General features: G+C 36.0%; 2 protein-coding genes across 2 annotated transcripts; one reads left to right on the top strand and one right to left on the bottom strand.

Moving 5' to 3' along the window:
- Window positions 1-384: 384 nt before the first annotated feature.
- LOC116166104 lies at window positions 385-2,255 on the bottom strand. Its single transcript, XM_031480945.1, has 4 exons — window positions 2,094-2,255; window positions 1,217-1,375; window positions 802-1,153; window positions 385-694 (listed from the first exon to the last, which is right to left on the bottom strand). Exons 1-4 carry the CDS (start codon window positions 2,173-2,175, stop codon window positions 508-510), a joined length of 780 nt encoding a protein of 259 aa, XP_031336805.1. The 5' UTR covers window positions 2,176-2,255; the 3' UTR covers window positions 385-507.
- A 5,152-nt stretch (window positions 2,256-7,407) lies between these two features.
- On the top strand, window positions 7,408-9,813 carry LOC116165913 (nucleolin-like). The gene is made up of 4 exons (XM_031480664.1): window positions 7,408-7,552; window positions 7,930-8,020; window positions 8,149-8,400; window positions 8,449-9,813. The coding sequence occupies exons 2-4, from the start codon at window positions 7,948-7,950 to the stop codon at window positions 9,648-9,650; spliced, it is 1,527 nt and encodes a 508-aa protein (XP_031336524.1). The 5' UTR covers window positions 7,408-7,552; window positions 7,930-7,947; the 3' UTR covers window positions 9,651-9,813.
- The last annotated feature ends 9,300 nt before the right edge of the window (window positions 9,814-19,113 follow it).

The raw sequence follows: 19,113 nt of genomic DNA, 5'->3' as shown, positions 1-19,113 counted from the left end.
AAAAATGTTTGGTAGATAACCACTAAATGTTCAACATTTCATCTGGGATCTCCGTCTCGTATCTCAATGCCCATTCAAGAATTGTGTAGGTGGAACTATGTTTTGGAGCCCTTTGGATTCATCACATTTAACTCAAAAACCCGTCATGTTGCTTATTACTGCAGCAAGATTACGCGGCGGATAATTGAGAAATATTTTACTAATGGTGTTATTATAATGTTCATAATAATACCTACCATTGAATAATATTCAATGATAATATACTAAAGTTTTATTGTGAAAATGTTTATAGCATTAAATAAAAACCGTCAAATTTACGCAATACCAGTTTAAAATCAGACACTAAAAAGGATTCGACCATTTTTGATTATAAATGTAAAGTAGTGCAGTAGGTAGTATCTCTAATTACGCACCGTTTTCACTTAAAATTAAATAAATTAAACTAAACTAATTTAAATAATTATAGTTTCCAATTAGACTAGTTATTGTTTATTAATCTAGTATTCGTTAACGTATTGTTGTACCAGGCTTCAGTGTGCTAATTTCCAAGTTGGTTTCATTGGAGGATTCCGTTTCGTTAACATCGGAACCTCCAAAAAGCCCCAGCCAGTTTCCAAAGAAAGCAAGACCCTGCTCTGCCGTCTCATTTACAACGGATATTAGTTCCTCTTCATTAATTTCTTCGGCATCGGTTCTGAAATAAGTCATCAGTGACATGGAACGTTATCGATTACGTCTAACTTAAAAAAAGAAGCCAAGAAGCAATAATATTCTAAGTCATGCACAATTTAAGATTATTACCCTGTTCCATTCTTATTGGAATTTTGATTAGACAAAAATGGAGTTATATCCGACTGTACAGTAGGGTCTTGTTTCATTCCATCGGGTCCAATAATAAAGCACCCTATCTTAAACTTCGTTTGTACATCTCCCAGTAATGTGGGTTCCAATTGCAAGCACCCTTGTAAACCGTCTTGAACAGGAATTAAATTGGAAAAACGGGCGCATACTTTTATTAAATCGACTAAAACTGAAATACACGCCGGTTCCGGATTTGGCCCTTTTACTAGTTGACTGTGCAGTACGCTTTCCCCATACGAAACGTTAACAGCCATTCCCTTTTCCTGAGATATGTACTTCATGTACACGCATCCTAAAATAATAAATTTTTTTATAGTCAAGAAATAATGCTGTTACCGAATAAGTTAACAGATACCGGGTCCTCCGAAATCAAAGTAAGTGATGTTGAAATCCACGCAACACATGCACGATGGACCTCCATTACACACGCAACTCCTTACTTCGGTTACATTACTCGAACTTTCGTCTCTTTTTTCCACTTCGCTTCCGTCTTCCAAGTCCCACGTTAGTAAATCTGAAAATGAACATTTATCTCAAATTTAATCGTCCGATAATTCAAACAAATTTAGTCCTTGTAAACTTTATGAAAACCGCAGAAAGATTCATGGGAAATGCGTACGACTTTTCTAAAGCGACGCAATTGCGCACATTTCTATTCAAAAATGTCATTATAGAAACTCTTTTGTAACGTGGCTGCCTAAGATATTGAGAGATTTAGGGGCAATTCATAGGAGGGTGCCTAAACATGCAAGTTTCTGACATTTGGTCGAAAAGAGGACCGTTACGTCTCGGGGTGGTAACACCGTCAGAAATTTAAATCGTATGGGGTGGCGTAACCTATAATTTCAAATGTACTAATATTAATCACTTTCTCACTGAATGAGAAGATTACGTTATTGTGTAGAGACGAAAATTGGAATCGTTTGTTTATAATTCGTTTTAAGTAAAGTAATCCATAATCATAAAAACAAAATTTTGCATCTCTTGTTAATGTTTATTGAACAAAAGTATCTTCTGTTATAAGCCCAGCTTTTGCTGTTTGCGCAAAAGAATAAACCCCGTTGATTTCTGGACACAATAAATAACGAATTACATGAAAAGAAATCTGAGTAGTTTTTCAGCAGTTCAGTCCTATGAGCAAACAATTGAATAATAGCTGCACTGGTAAACATTTTGAGCCATTTGGTATTAGAAATGGTAATTTAAAATAATAGAAGTAAAATTTCACTTACCCATTATATTAGGAGTATTTTCACGAGCAAATACGTAAGATGTAAATAAAATTACATTTGCAAAAATGAACTTGAACTGCATTCTGAATGCAATCTTTTGAGATGGTCAGTGACAATGACGAAGTAGACGGAACGGTTCTGGGTTGAAGCATCTTATGCACGACCATCATCGACGGTTCTCGGTCCTTGGCCCCCAACGAGGTCACTGTGTCAATTACCCAAACCCACTTGGTGTAGTGTTAATGTGAACCAGTCAACGTAAGCTATATTTATGAAAACGAAATTATGCTTCTACGGAACTTCCTTTTCCTGGACATGTACGTTCCTAGACTTGCATTCTAAGCCACCGACATCCTACTTTCTTTTTCTAGAGTATTTTTATGTATGCATTGTATGTTTAACCTACAATAGAACTCAAAATATTGAATTACATAAGTATATCGGACAATAAGGCATAGCTTTTATAATAAAAATTCCGATTCTCAATTAATGGAGCCTTTGTAAATTGATTTATTGATCGTAAAAAATAAACATCTTTAAAAAAATCGAAAATGTTATGTAGATGCTAAGCCAAGCTGGGCAATGAGTGGCAGTTTTGGAGTTCTGGTGAACGTCGAAGGATCCTTTCCAAAAATTCAAGGAGGAAAACGTACTCGTTGGTTTAGTGGCATTTGCTGTGCATCAAAAGCGATTTTGTAAAAAATACTCCTGTTTCTGATTAAAAAGCTAATTAGTCTTAGTATTTATTGATTATAATATAATCTCTAATTAACCGCATATTAACTATTAAATTGATAGAATCTAAAAAAATTCATAGGCGATTGTAACTCAACCCTTTAAAGAGCAAATCGATCTGAGACAATTTTTTTTTCGGGCCTCAAAAAAAGGCAGTGTATAACCTTCCTTTTTTACCAAAAATCGACTACACCAACATTTCTCGGGGTAACACTTTTTCTTATTAATTTTGGTGCGTAGAATCCAAAACAATTCGTACTTTTTCGATCAGACTTCTCAATCAAAAGTTATAGACTAGAAACCAATTTCGAAAGAAAATTCAAAGCGCTGTAACTTTTGAACTAGTAGCCCAATCTTGGAACTGTTTGAAATTATGGATTCTACAGGCCACATTCTATAAGAAAATTTTTTTTCCGGGTCGATGTGAGACAATTTTTTTCTCGGAGATCAAAAAAAGGCAGTGTATAACCTTCCTTTTTTACCAAAAATCGACTGCACCAAAATTTCTCGGGAAAACACTTTTTCTTATTAATTTTGGTGCGTAGAATCCCAAAACAATTCGTACTTTTTCGATCAGACTTCTCAATCAAAAGTTATAGACTAGAAACCAATTTCGAAAGAAAATTCAAAGGCTGTAACTTTTGAACTAGTAGCCCAATCTTGGAACTGTTTGAAATTATGGATTCTACAGGCCACATTCTATAAGAAAATTTTTTTTCCGCGTCGATCTGACACAATTTTTTCTTCGTCCCTCAAAGAAAGCAGGTTATAACCTTCCTTTTTTACCAAAAATCGACTGCACCAAAATTTCTCGGGAAACACTTTTTCTTATTAATTTTGGTGCGTAGAATCCAAACCAATTCGTACTTTTTCGATCAGACTTCTCAATCAAAAGTTATAGACTAGAAACCAATTTCGAAGAAAATTCAAAGGGCTGTAACTTTTGAACTAGTAGCCCAATCTTGGAACTGTTTGAAATTATGGATTCTACAGGCCACATTCTATAAGAAAAATTTTTTTCCGGGTCGATCTGAGACAATTTTTTTTTCGGGCTCAAAAAAAGGCAGTGTATAACCTTCCTTTTTTACCAAAAATCGACTGCACCAAAATTCCTCGGGAAAACACTTTTTCTTATTAATTTTGGTGCGTAGAATCCAAAACAATTCGTACTTTTTCGATCAGACTTCTCAATCAAAAGTTATAGACTAGAAACCAATTTCGAAAGAAAATTCAAAGGGCTGTAACTTTTGAACTAGTAGCCCAATCTTGGAACTGTTTGAAATTATGGATTCTACAGGCCACATTCTATAAGAAAATTTTTTTTCCGGGTCGATCTGAGACAATTTTTTTTTCGGGCCTCAAAAAAAGGCAGTGTATAACCTTCCTTTTTTACCAAAAATCGACTACACCAAAATTTCTCGGGAAAACATTTTTTCTTATTAATTTTGGTGCGTAGAATCCAAAACAATTCGTACTTTTTCGATCAGACTTCTCAATCAAAAGTTATAGACTAGAAAAGAAACCAATTTCGAAAAAAAATTCAAAGGGCTGTAACTTTTGAACTAGTAGCCCAATCTTGGAACTGTTTTAAATTATGGATTCTACAGGCCACATTCTATAAAAAAAATGTTGTCCGGGTCGATCTGAGACAATTTTTTTTTCGGGACTCAAAAAAAGACAGTGTATAACCTTCCTTTTTTTTTTTACAAAAATCGACTACACCAAAATTTCTATCATGTGCACGACGTACGATCGCTTTGAAAACTGGTACACGTATTCTTAAGGATATAACTGGTATAAGAAAGGTCCTGGTAGGTACCTCCTATATAATAATATAATAATAATAATAATAATACGCTTTTACTCCCCTTAAATTTGTATATAACAATAAAAATATAAAAAAAGCTAACCCCATACTACTTGATTTTTTAAGTAGTATTAAGCCTTTTATCTAGTATACTATTTTAAATTTTTAAAGTGTTTGAGTGACAAGTATTTGAATACCTTTTACTGTATTCGAATACTTTTCAAAGTATTCGAATACTTTTGAAAGTATTCGAATACATTTGAAAGTATTCGAATACATTTGAAAGTATTCGAATACTTTTGAAAGTATTCGAATACTTTTGAAAGTATTTGAATACATTCTAAAGTATTTGAATACTTATTTCTTTAAGTATTTGAATACTTTTCAATGTATCTGTATCTAGTATTCGCTTGTGCTGGACGTAAAAGTATTTAGTATTCAAATACCTTTGATTGATTTGTGTAAAGTATTTACTATTTAGTATTCAAATACTTTTTGAAAGTATTCTGCCCAGCTCTGGTCGCTTTCAAAGTAGTAACCATCAATTTTACTTTTACCAAATTTCAAAGGGATCGCTTCTAAACAAAGTTATCGTTCACACGGACAGATAGATGAACAGACAGACAAAGGAACAGACGGACAGACTAACAGACAGACGACAGACTGCAATACAACATATAAACGATTTCTAGGATCGTTAATAAACGGCAAAAGTGTAAAATTATAGAACATGTAAAAAATGTTTTTTTTTTACAATAACGAGAAGTAGTGTCCAGGCGGACCGACGGACGGACGGATGGACAGACGGACGGACAGACGGACGGACAAACTGGCGGACAAAGTGACCACAATAGCGCATTTTTTATTTTTGTGGAAATGCACTAAAAAGTACCACACTTTAATTTTTGGGTTTTGGCAATGTGACAATTTATTGTCACTAATTATTTTGTTTTCAATATAATTTTTAAGTGTTATGAGCAATAAACAAAAGCTCATATTCGGACCACTTCCTCTACATTTCCTCTAACGCGCCATTAGAAAATGCTGATGATACAATAATAACATTCGAAGGGGAGATTTAATTTCTATATTATATAAACATAGATTAGAATTTTTTAAAGGCTCTCTTTGGGTGAATACTAAAAAAACGTTAGTCTTTTTTGGGAGTGTTGAAATTTTCGCATAATTCTAATTTTTTTTAATATTTATGTCTCAAAAAAATGGCCATGTAAGGCCATAAGCATTTCGTTTTTTAGTGCATTTTCACAAAGAAAATGCACTATTGTGGCCATTTTGTCCGTCCGTCTGTCCGTCCGACCCTTCGTCTGGACGCTACTTTATCTTAAGAGCTATTGTTATACTTTTTTCGCTATTTTGTTCGTTATGGTGTCGAGGCTTACACCAAGGAAGGCATTTTTCCTACGTTTATTGCTTAAAAAAGTTATGGTAAAGATCTATGTTTTTCATGTACCATCATTTTACACTTTTGCCGGTTATTAACTATCCTCGAGATCGTTTACAATGATGTATTGCTGCCTGCCCGTCTGTCTGTCCGTCTGTATGTCCGTGTGCAGTTGTGCGTTGTCCAACATAACTTTTGTATTTACGCAATCCAGTTTTCCGTTGTTAAGATATTTAAAAGAAATTTTATATGTAGGTAGGAACCTCAAATAAACGGGAAACTAATGTCGAATCAAAAAATTTCTTTTGCGCATGCGCAATTCGATCCGACTAAAAACACGCAAAACAATAATTGTTGCGCATGCCCAGACCCATATTCGTTAGGTATTTGTGAACCAATTCTTCTAAAATCTTAGGATAGGATTCTTTTTACAAACTGACATTGAAGTAGCAGGTCAAAAATGGATTGCACATATTATGCAACTCTAACTTTCTTAGTTGTGGTCGGAGTTCGACGAAATTTTAATAAAAGTTGCATCTTACAAATGAGAAATGAATGCAAGTGGAAATGGGTTTTTTGTAAATCGTTTACGATTACTTTTTTAAGTTGTTTTGCTTTGTATTTAATAGTTTTCTAGTCCTTGTCTGAGTTAAGGTCCATTGCTTTGGCCGTGCCCTGTCCTCTTCAGAAGCTGTACTGCTTATCATTTTTTTCAAATAAATAATCCGCTCGTATAGAATTATTAGTGTAGTACTGCGGGGCTACTAATGGATGGGCTTCCTTAAAAAGTCAGAAACTGTTCACAAGTCAGTAAGTTGGTATCTGTCTCAAAATGTTTTGCTGCACACGCGTTCGAAATAATACAATAAGATAAAAATGGCGGCCTAAAAAGCCAAAGCCGCGTTGGACTAAATGTAATTGTACTTCTTTCGTAAAGTACTAATCCTTTTACTCCCATAAATTTATAATTGAGACAAACTAAAGTTTAGTTTCCCTTAAGTAGACCATTCATAAAATATGAGAGAGTAGTGGGTTTCGTATTTCTAACTTGAAGATCTAATAGAGTCGAAGAGAATTTGGAAAGTTAAAAGTTATGGATAAAGGATTTATATGATCATGTTTAAACAACGAGTTTGAATAAATCAACGGGGGGCGTTGGTGAAAGCGCTTTTTAATTTCTTCAAATTGGGGTTAAACGCACGCATACAGTACGGAGGTAGGTATTTTTGTCGCGAGTTTGAGAAAATCGTAAATGGTAATGATGACGTAAATCTCATTTAAGGTAAGTTATTAAAAATAAGTCGAAAACGAATTTGAAATACATTTAGTTCACGTTTGCATCGTTCCCGCTGACCTAGCCATAACCATACTGACCGACATTCTGGCCCCTCTTCGGGCAACGAAAACTGAAGAAGGGGCGAAGACCGCTTTATGCTGAATTACACAGGCAATCATTAAGTTACTGGTAGTACATAAATCATCGTACTTCAATTTGTAGTTGTTTTTATAACAGAGGTGAGTACGTATTTTGGTATATTTCAATTTGTATCAGGAGAGAATACTGCAAGTGGATAATTGGGAAATAGTCTCTTGTATATTTTCTCAAATAAGTGTTTTGATTACAAGGGTCAAAATACTTACACTGCACAAGGTAGCGTGCCGGGAAACCGTAATAGTGACAATTAATAACAGTATAACACATGCGATTGTATCAGGGGGACTTTTTTGCAACAGGACACTTAGATTAAATGTTTTTGACATCTTGATTTAACTTGGTAATTTAAAAGCGTGCGCAAATTGTACAACGCATTACATTATTTAGGGGAGGCTCAAGTCCCGATTGTTTCTTGATTTATTAGGACAGCCAACTTTAATATTTTCCTATTTTACAGGATTTAATCCGAATCAACATGCGATTGTCGCTCATCTTTGAGTTGCTATTAATCTTTGTGTTATTAGCATTCGCGGCATCCAGAGTAATTGGTGAGCATAACGCCACATTTCAGTTCCGCACTACTTAGGACATTGTAAATATGTTAACAGTATGTAAAAATAGGGATGAATTACAAATCGTTGAATAAACATAAATTGAGTGTGTACTCGTTTCGCAGATTCTAAAGGATTACCAAACAACCGGAGATACTCGATACGCAAATCAAGAAGGGTTAACCACAAGGTACGACAGGATGTCAGCAACTACTGCAACTGTTCAACTAAGCTCTGCAATTGCTGTCGAGATTTTAACTTCCCCGTTGTTTCCGTACGGGGACCGGGTTGCGCAACCCTTCAGTACCTGCAGGGAGATCGACTCGCCGTTTCGTTGAGCTTTGGAGAACGTGTACTTTCTAATACGACGATATCAGGTAATAATAATATTCGACTATACCACCGTTAAATACGCACTGTTTTAGGCAGGAAACCAAAACCGATATGCATGCAGTTGCCGGGTGGAGTTTCAAAATTCTGCGGTCGAGTTTATGGCATCACTCGTGAAGGTGAAGATTTTAAAGCGTGCCTGGGACTTGAACTTAGAGCGTTACAAGACATAGAAGCGTCACTACGCGTGTCTTGCTTCCGCTTTGGACCTAAAGGACTAAAAGTAGAACCGGCTCAACAACTTCCAGTGGTAAATATCCAGAATAACAAAGATAAAGATGAAGATGATGACGACGACGACGATGACGACGACGATGAATACGATTTTGACGATGACGACGATGAATATGACAATGACGTTGACGCAGTCGATTACACAGGATTTAGCGTATTCGACGACGACTTCGTTGGTGATTTATTTGGCGTGGAAACAGAATCCGAAAGTAACAAAGTGAAAAAACCAACTCCTGTCAAAAAGGTTCCGGTGGCGCCCACAAAAGCTCCTTTAAAATCTCGTCCAAGTAAGCCGTTGATTAAAAAGTCTACAGTTAAACCACTGGTAAAAGCAACGACTGCCAAACCAGTGACTAAAGTTACATTTACACCAACAGTAACATCCACTGGTAAACCAGTGACCGATAAGCATGCGCAAGGTACTCCTGAAAATGTTGCCGAAAAACTACCAACAGTTTCACAGCAACCGACAGTCACTACCGCCGCTGTTTTGCTACAAAATCTTTCCGATATATCGAGCGCAAAACCAGCATCAGTGGAATTAACAACGGTCAGTGCGGTTTCGTCAGAAACAAGTGCCATGGAAGTAACAACTTTCAGAGCGGAAACGTCGAGTACACCACCGCAAGAAGATGAGGAAGATAACAGTACGGAAGTTGTGGAAAACTTAATTATAAAGGATGGGGAAGATGATGCAGATGACGACGATGAAGATGATGATCCCATATCCGCGGCAGTTGAAGACGTTTTAGGCGAAGGTTCTGACAGTTCAGTAAAGAACAAAACTGTTACCGCCGAGGGAAACTCGGAAAAGGTTGTGAAGCCGCAACATTCGGAGGATGTGGTTGATGAGATAGTCGATGGGATGGTGGACACGTTAACTGGCGAAGATTCCGAAAAGGTACCCAAGAAAGACCAGATATCGTCTGAAAACAAGAATAAACGCGAAAAGGATGACGATGACGAATATGACGACGATGAGGAGGATGACGATGACAGATAAGAGCGTACCAAAGAACAAAAAAACGAATCGCGCACATTATCGGTTGGTGCTATATTTAGTTAAGTTATTTATTATTATTTATTGAAGCTTTTGTAATGTACATACGTTGAGTGTAATTTAGTGTTGAATTAGTTTCGTTTTTAATAAAACAACTTTGTTATAACCGCAATTCTTAGAAACGGCAATAGCGAAATGTGGTCCGCTAACGGTACTTTTATGCGTAACATGTTGAAGGAAGCGCAGAGACAGTTAGGTTCTTAACATGAAAGAGACAATTTTGATGCACTTTTTCCTTCTGTTTTATTGGAACGGAATATCGCATGCAGCCGGTAATGTTTGTTGATACAGTTTAAGTGATCGCCTACAACTTCTTTCTGTTTACAGAAGCAGCAAATTCGACAAGTTTAAAACCAAATTCTGTTAAAAATTCAACGGACGTTGTACCTCAAGAGGCCATTACCACCAGCACGCAACCTCCGCTGCTTCAAGGAGTCAGATTGCCATGTTCGTGCGCGGGGGGTGATTGTGGTTGTTGCACCGGTCCCATTTTAGATAGATTTAATCAAAAGGCTTGTGTAAATATTACGTACGAACCAGAGGAATTCGCATTTACTGCGGCGTTAAGGTTGAACGGAAGAGTTTTATACAAGAATACCATATCGGGTAAGTCGTCACTTTCTTGGTGCGAGTGTTGCAGAATATAGGGGAAAATTTAAACGATTTGTAAAGTATTTACGAATGCCATGGCACCATTTTCGATACATTAAATTTTCTATGATAGAACAAATTCGAGAAAACCCAAGTTATGACTTATCGAATGATGCGTGTATCACTATTGTCGCACTACTTGGATACCAAAAAACTAGTATTTTGTATTTCGAGACCTAATTGAACCAAATTAAACATGATACGAGGATACGCAATTTAGCATAAATCAGTTATTGCTGCTAACTTGTGGCATGAACATTTTTGGATTGAAAAATGTACGAATGGAAGTGGAAAACTTCTAATTTTCAGTAATTTTGTACTAATGTGGTTAGCTACCCTCAATCCAATCAAAGCTGGCGTAGTAAGGGAAGAGTTGGAGAGGACGTGCGTGGAATAACATCTAATTTCGGCTCCATTAACTTGGCAACACCATTTTAGGTCGTCGACAAAGAAATATAGCACCAGCTAGAGTCACTTTAAGCTTTGTAGCTCATTGTTACTTTAAGGGGTGTCTTGTGAACGCTAGCACTACAATTGTGCCTTTTCCGTCCAGAAACAGCTACCGCCACTCCAAAAAATGGGAACAGGGGAATTTTTAGCAACACTATTTTGTTTTTTTTTATGTAAAGTTATTATTTTGTGTTTTGCTGACCTAGCGCAGGCTGGCACTACTGCAGTTACGCCGATTAAACTATTATATTTATGTTTACAGTGTCACTTTTTGGCACTAAATGTGTTTCAGGCTGTCATTCACTTTAGGTATTACCATTGCAACTTCATTTTTACCAAGTTTTGTTAAACACTTATCATAAAATTTTGCTTGTTTGAAAAAAATTACACTTTTATAGAAAATGAGGAGGCATATAAGGCCTTGACCAAAATGTAATCAGCCTTTTTTAAAAAAAATAGATTTCTTGATGAATACTATTCAAAGTACTCTCCTTCTGCGTCTATTCACCTTTGCGTACGTAGGCCCTCGCTTTTGGAAATGCTGTTAAGGCACCTCGTCGTGATTTTTTAAATGTTGTCCTAAAGTTGTCTCCATCCTAACCACGACAAGGCTCGGAGGTTGGTTCACTGAAAATGCTCGTGGGAATCTGAACTGGGAAGTTTCGGAATAAACCCAGTATCGCGAAACCCCCAATGAAATTTAAAAAAAATGTAGCCCCACGTACCAACAGTAAATCGATACGATCTCTTACGCAGTATCATAAACAACAATTTCTTCACATAGTTTTCAACGACTGTCCTCTTTTGCACCTACGCCAACCTGCGGGGTAAAGGAGGACGCGCTCTTATTTGGCAAAAATACGTTTTTGGCACAAAGAGGGATAGATCAAGACGACCACCAAAAAGGAAAAAATAATAAAGAATGCTTTATTAAACAAGACAACCAAATATTGGGACGTAAATCTCGGAAATTATCGAGGATTTAAACAACTTCTAAACCGCATACCTCGCCTACCCATTGTTTCTGATTCTTGGCCACCTCGTTTATACAACCGACAAAGCGTTTGTATTCAGGTACATTCAGTCAATATAAAATATAAAGCTAGTATTTTTACAAAGATCCGATTTTCGTATTTTTGTATACGAACCATATTCTTCATTTTCCACTAGTTTATAACTAAACCTCAAGGTCTTTTAAGCGGTGCAAAAAAAGGCTCTATTAAATGCGAACCATACACAAATTTATTGCCACTATGGTTTTAATGCTCTATATTGATTGCTTACTAAATTGCTAGTGTGGAAATAAATGCTTAATTGATAACTTGTTAATCAAATAGGAATTGTTGGGGTTCAGGCTATAGCAAGAGGAAATTTATTTTAATGCTAAACCTCTCTGTATATTAATTGCATGCTAAATTTCAACTTTGAAATTAATTGTTTCATTTATAAGTGTAATCATAGCAACAATGAATTTATTTTGTGCAATTTACTTATGTAAAGCCCCCCCCCCCTCCAATTAATTGGAAACTTGTAGTTTTTTACGCAAATAGTGCAGAACATGTTATCAATAATTTTGAAGAAAATTGTACAATCCACGCTTGTAATTTATTTAAATACATTTTACCCATTTGGGTGTTTTTTTTGCACCCTAAACTTCAAGAAAGGAATTCTGTTAAATGGACGGAACAATAAATTCCACACCACAGCCATAAATAAGCACTTGATTGTGTTAATTAGCTTGGAACTGGTCGGGGGGGGGGCACCCACGCGTGAGATACATATCTTAAATTTACTTCCACTATGAGCATTACTTACTAAATTGCAAGTGTTGAATTAATTTTTAATTAATGGAAAACAAAAAAGAAAACAAAAATATCAGTAAACCACAATAGCATTTTAGTTTCTACAGCAAAGCTGCCATCATCAGCGAACAACTCATGGAAATAATAGAAACCTAATATGGCTCTATTTATATGGTTTATTAGTGTTTTTGTTTTACTTTAACAGTCACAAGAATTTCAGTGTTTCTCAGAACCATCGAGAGCTACAGCGGTGTACGGAGCAACCCCCTGATGTTAGATATGAAATATTTATAAGACTACTAGGATTCTACTAAAGATCCCTGGTTCGAATCCGGATCAATGTATAGTTGGTGGGGTTGGTAAAGGAGCCTTCGCTGAAACCCCGTGCATTTAAAAATCAAGGGATAAACCTTGGTTTTAACATAATTTTTCGGAAATGAGGATGTTCCATACCCTCCAGACCCCCCGGTTCTAGGGTCTCTGGGCTATGGAGTATGGAGATCCTTCTCCAAGAACTGTCATGGGCCCTGAAGTCCTAAATGGTTTGTAAAAGAAGGCCTCACCGGGGGGTTTGGAATACCCCCGAGTAAAGGATGACAGTTCCGTATACCCCCCGACCCCCCGGTTCTATGGTATGGGGAAGAGGATTTTATAATCCGTCTCCAATAACTGTCATGAGAACTGAAGGCCTAGATGGTTTGTAAAAGAAAGCGTTACTGGGGGGTCTGGAGAGGTATAGTAAACGACGACAGTTCTATTGCTATTTCCAGAACACCACCAGGAGAGTGCTGAGTAGGGAATGCAATACCGGGATCGCGGGATCCCGAAATACCGGAATCCCGCAACATTTTTGCGGGATTAATCCCGCACATAAATGGTGCGGGATCCCGCGGGATTTGCGGGACTGAGGAATTTGTCGACCAAGGGGACGACTCTATTTACTGTGTTAATAAAATGCGTAACGGAAAAGTTATTTCTAAAATAATTGCTAAAAATGTACTATGATTTTTGAGGCACTTTAGAAGTTCACCTTTTTTGTGCTTTACAAATTACAGGTGAGGTTTTTTTGAGTTCTAAGTTAGGCTGAAAGTCCTTTTTTGTTGAATATTGTGCTAATTATCGATTTATTTTAATACAGATGTTAACCGCACAAAATTGCTTATTACTTATTTAAAATTTTGCGGGATCCTGAAAATACCGGGATCCCGCGGGATTAGCATCTAATGATCCCGCAAATACCGGGATTGAGATTTTGCTGCGGGATTGCATTCCCTAGTGCTGAGGTTTTAACATCTAATTTTTCGGAAATGGTTGTCGATTTTTTCGTTTGCCCCCGGTTCTAGGGTCTCTGGAGTATGGAGATCCTTATCCGAGAACTGTAATAATAATAATAATAATAATAATAATAATTAATTAATAATTAATATAATAATAAAATAAATAAATAAAAATAATAAATTAATAGCTATGTTGGTAAGTATGAATTACATACTATCTCTAGATTTCCAATGTGAGTGTGTGAATATTTATTTTTATTTTTATGTTTCTTTAGAACCCTACATAAATTCACCAGACACAGACACGGACACTAATCGTTACTTGATTTTAATCCGTGCGATTAGTTAACCAGGCTAGACCTGAGTTCTCACAAGAAACACCGACCATAATAATAATAATAATAAAGTTTATTGTGTTTAGGTAATCAACAAGAATTACATACACTCGTCATCAAACATATTTCTAAATTGTAACCTATAGCATCAAACTAAAATCGAAATTTATAAATTCATCCGTGGAGTAAAAGGCTTGAGCTAAAAGAACATTTTTAATACAGCGATTAAATTCTCGGTTGGATAGTGCTTTGACGGTATCAGGTAAACAATTGAAAAACTTTAGTGCCATATATTCAAAACCTTTTTGAGTTTTGTTGAGCCTCAATAAAGGGAGACGAACATTGCTTTTGTTTCGGGTGTCATAATCGTGATAAAAAGTTTGTTGCTGATAATTTAAAATGTTCTTTCTTGCAAATCGCAAACACGATTCAATAAATAAACAGGGTAACGTCAAAATGTTTAGATTAGTAAAAGCACACCTACAGTCCACTCTATAACCAAGCTTCGCAATGATCCTTATTGCGCGACGTTGTATTCTAAATAACTGGCTACTTGCTGACGAATTACCCCACACAATAACTCCATAAGATAACAAACTATGACATAAAGCATAATACGCCTTTCTGAGGACATCACACGTCACCATATCACATAATCTACGCAAGACAAACAGATTTTTACTTAGTTTTGATTGAATATAATCAATATGAAGAGTAAACTGCAACTTAGGGTCAATGTGTATTCCAACAAATTTTACTGACGGCGAATAAGATACATCATGGCGTTTTAAAGAGAATAACAATTGTTCAGTTTTCGTTGAATTTAAATTTAACTTATTAGCAGTGCACCACTCTTTAGTTTTGTCACAGAGAGATTGAGCTTCAGATATTAACTGAGCTAGATTATCACCTTGAACCAACAGAGTAATGTCATCCGCATATAGAATGCAATTATTGTTTGGTGAAATATAACTAGGAAGGTCATTGATATAAAGAAGGAACAGGAGTGGGCCAATAATACTACCTTGGGGGACTCCTTTTGTAATTGCTAGTGTACTGGACTGTTCATTACCAATGCGGACATATTGAGATCGATCGGATAAATACGACCTGATTAAGGACAAACTCAGGACATCAAAGTTATACACTTTTTCCAACTTATCAATTAAAATTTGATGGCAAACACAGTCAAAAGCCTGCGATAAATCCAAAAAAATTGCTGTCGAAAATTCTCCAGCTTCAAAACATTGCAAGGTCGTATTGACAAAAGACAAAAGAGCATCAGTTGTACTTCTACCAGACCTAAAACCAAATTGCTTTATGTAAAGTATATTATTTTTATCTAGGTGAGCTGATATTTGTTTAAATAATACCTTTTCAAATATATGAGACCTAAAGGCCTAAATGGTTTATAAAAGAAGCGCGATACCGGCGGGTCTGGGGGGGTGTGGAACACCCCCCAGTCGACGGAAGTTCCATTGCCATTTCCAAAATACAACCAGAAGAGTGCTGAGGTTTTAACATAATTTTTCGGAGATGGTTGTCAATTTTTTCGTTTATTGAGGGGTGCGCATTCAGCTCTTTCGTTTATGTATGAGAATATGTGTACCTACCAAATTTGGTTCAAATCGGTTCAGCCGTTTAACCGAAAATGAGAGTACAAACAGATAGACCGACATCATAGACATTTTGTTTGATTCGGATTCCGAGTGCTTCAAAACGTGTATTCCGTAAAAAGGAGGTGGAGCATCCTTTACCCCAATGCAATACCTCCCTTACTAACATGCGGGTGGTAAAAAGCAGTAATGTGTAATGTGTATGTAATACCATAGTGTAAGAATAGAATTACACCAAGGTAATACGTAGATACATTTAATGCACATATACAAAGTTTCCTAAGTCCCGGGACGGAGCTATAAGTTTCAAACGAGCAAAGAAAAAATCCGAAAATTTCGGAATCAAGAAAGGGCCATATAAACGATATTTTAGATGGTTGAAAACTTTCATACAAAGGAGAGTTTTTTAGAGGGTAATAACCCCAAAATTTTCAACCCTTGCCGATTTTCACCTTAGACAGTTTTGTAATTTTAAGGTTTGTGGGTACCAATCTTGATAAATTTTTGGTCATAAATGGGATATCAAATGATATCGGTACAAGTACAACGATGCCCATGTTATAAGGCTAAAGTGACATTTAAATTTATTAAAGTTGGCAACAGATTGCATTTAATAAATAAGATATAAGTCCTGCAATTAATTTGCAATTAGCAATTTAACAAGCAATTAATGTAGATAGTGAACATTAAAACCATGGCAAAAATTTAAGGCAGGTTTTCGTATTTATTACCGTTTTTGGTATTATGTGAGTAACTGTGGTGAACAGGCACCCTTTCAGTCAAAAAACATTATGCTTTCGTATATGGGTACAAAATTACACGTTTTGTTCAAGACCGAAGGACAACGGTATCGCTTCAAGTGACGATTGTACCGTATTCGGCCGCGATCGGTATGTTAAGGAAAAGTCGCGTATACTGTCGATAAGGTACTTACTTAATAGCGCTCAATTGTGTTTTTAATTCCAATTTAAAATTCTCGCACGAGTTTTACGAGCATGTTATGACGCTTTATTTTATTCGGAAGAATTGCGACACGAGCGAGCTATCAGCGAGTGGAGCAAGTATCCTCGTGAATAAGAGTTATTTGCATTTTAGCGTTATCGGGCTACCATTTGCAATGTCTCCGATGGTTGCATGGATTGCGAAATCCGTAAATCTGAAACGCTTGCAAAAGAAATTTTGCCAATGCCGCGCCGATGCAATTATGATATTTGCGGATGTAGAAGGTCGCAGAAAGGGTCGGTACGCGTCCGAAAATTTTGATGCTCCTTATTGGAGACATTTAAAAGGATTTGGAGAAGTAAAAGTGCACATTTGGGAAGGAGGACCACTCATATTTTTCTAGAAAATGGATTATAAGCGGAGGGGGTTTACAAATGACAAAAATACTGGGAGAAAACAATATCCTATTCCTGTCTGCATTTTTCCCCTAATCTTTCAGATTGTAACAGGGAAGCATTGCATAATGGCGTTGTATATAAAGTGTATTTTGTTTTCATTGGAGAAAAATCTTAAAAAAGGAGGTATATCGTCAGGAAAATCTACAAATAGACATTTTTCTAGACTAGTAGGTATGAATCCGCTTAGCAGATGAACTACCTTAAAAATAAATCGATACAACGGAATATGGCTATTTGTGATTCCGATCACCTGAACTCCTAAGTTTTGTCAGTTGAATCAATAGCGACTTACCACTAGACCGATCGAAATGAACCGATGATTTTTAATAAGAAATGTTGTAAAGGTCATCTGAAACTCCCCATGAAATTAATATTGTAATCGGGGTTGGCGCTGGATCCCATTTACATCAAACACAAATTGTGTGTTCTTTTATGGAGTGACGCTAACACATTAATCACCATGCGATGAAGCTGAAGTTCTATATTTAATAGAATGGAAAGCCGGTATGTTTGTGTTTACACATAATATAAATTCAGTACCTGTAGCGATAAAGTAAAATGTGGAGTACGATAAGTGTTTTTTAAGTTAAGTCTTTCGAAGCAAAAGAACAGACGCATAAAATAGCAGAAGTTTAAATAGCTTCCATTTAGAATGACTTTAAATACCTATTGTCCTCGATCTAGATTGTAGGTCGTTTTTTTAAAATTAATTAAACCCCCTCTGAAATATATACTCAATTTTCTAACATTTTCAAATATTATCACTAGGGAAAGGCAGGAAGCTATACCACTTTTAACATTAAGATAAGAAGTTAAGCGAAGTTTTGAAAGGTTCGGGCTGTTATGCATTTTTTTCCTGATTTACCTACTCTTTATGAGTTCCACCCAGCCTTTGTATTTAGAATGTGGTTAATGTTCTTTTTTATTGAGGGCGCACAGCGATTTAATTCATAATCCAATCAAACTTGAAATTTTGAAATGAAGCTTGATGGATTCAGTCAATTTTCATTTGTGTCAAAATTACAGTTGCGTTATTATTATTCATTGCAAAAAGTTCTGCGAACTCGTTTGTTTACAAATCACGTATACTTTCAAAGGAATTTCCTCGTGTGTCTATAAACAAACACTGAGCGAAAAAAAAGGTTACAGGAACGTATAAATAATTAAAACAACATTTTGTGAGAGTTATATATGAGCAATGCACTGAGCGTGTTCAATCAACAACATTTAAATGCTAACTCTGGTAAGTTATTTCAATAAATCTAAAACATTGCTTTAAGGGTGATTAAGGAGTTAACAACCAAGAATCTTGTACATTGGAAGAATCGAGTTGCGGTGACTCATCTAACAGTCTACGAGATTGGGAACAGATTTTTAAGATGTCAATTGAACAATCTTGAAATGTTATGATAAGTACTTTGTTTCTTGAAAAATTACGTTTAAATGATTTGATGTAATGAAATTATCTTATTGATTCAACATTTCTTGTTATTTGTAAGTACATTTATACAGTGTTCAGGGAAATATTGTGCATGTTGCACATACTTACTAGCACTGTTGATTCTACATCCAAAAATTTGTTACAGCAATAGTTTAGTGGATTGAATTTAGTTCACGAGACTTCGACCTTTTTGCAACTTGATTACCATTCTTCTAAAACTTTCTGTGCAGCTTCATTTTTACTACTCTACCAAGTTTTTTTTATGCACGAAAATTCTTGCAAATGCGGCGTTTGATACTACGCGTTTACAAAAGAGTTAGGAGTATTGGACCAAGAATATGGCGCACAAAATTAGTCGGACAATGAACCATCTGATTTTAAAGACATTTAGATTTGAAAAAAAACAGTTGGTTTTAAAAATGCCAATGGCCGCT

The sequence above is a fragment of the Photinus pyralis genome, unplaced genomic scaffold, assembly GCF_008802855.1.
Source record: "Photinus pyralis isolate 1611_PpyrPB1 unplaced genomic scaffold, Ppyr1.3 Ppyr1.4_LG3a, whole genome shotgun sequence".
Lineage (NCBI taxonomy): Eukaryota > Metazoa > Arthropoda > Insecta > Coleoptera > Lampyridae > Photinus > Photinus pyralis.
This window is presented reverse-complemented; position numbering and strand designations above follow the sequence as displayed.

Coding starts and splice junctions, on each gene's coding strand:
- LOC116166104 (XM_031480945.1), bottom strand. CDS start 2,175: ATGCAGTTCAAGTTCATTTTTGCAAATGTAATTTTATTTACATCTTAC. Junction 1,376..2,093: donor AAATACTCCTAATATAATGG/GTAAGTGAAATT, acceptor GTTCATTTTCAG/ATTTACTAACGTGGGACTTG. Junction 1,154..1,216: donor CTTTGATTTCGGAGGACCCG/GTATCTGTTAAC, acceptor TTATTATTTTAG/GATGCGTGTACATGAAGTAC.
- LOC116165913 (XM_031480664.1), top strand. CDS start 7,948: ATGCGATTGTCGCTCATCTTTGAGTTGCTATTAATCTTTGTGTTATTA. Junction 8,021..8,148: donor CGCGGCATCCAGAGTAATTG/GTGAGCATAACG, acceptor CTCGTTTCGCAG/ATTCTAAAGGATTACCAAAC. Junction 8,401..8,448: donor TTCTAATACGACGATATCAG/GTAATAATAATA, acceptor GCACTGTTTTAG/GCAGGAAACCAAAACCGATA.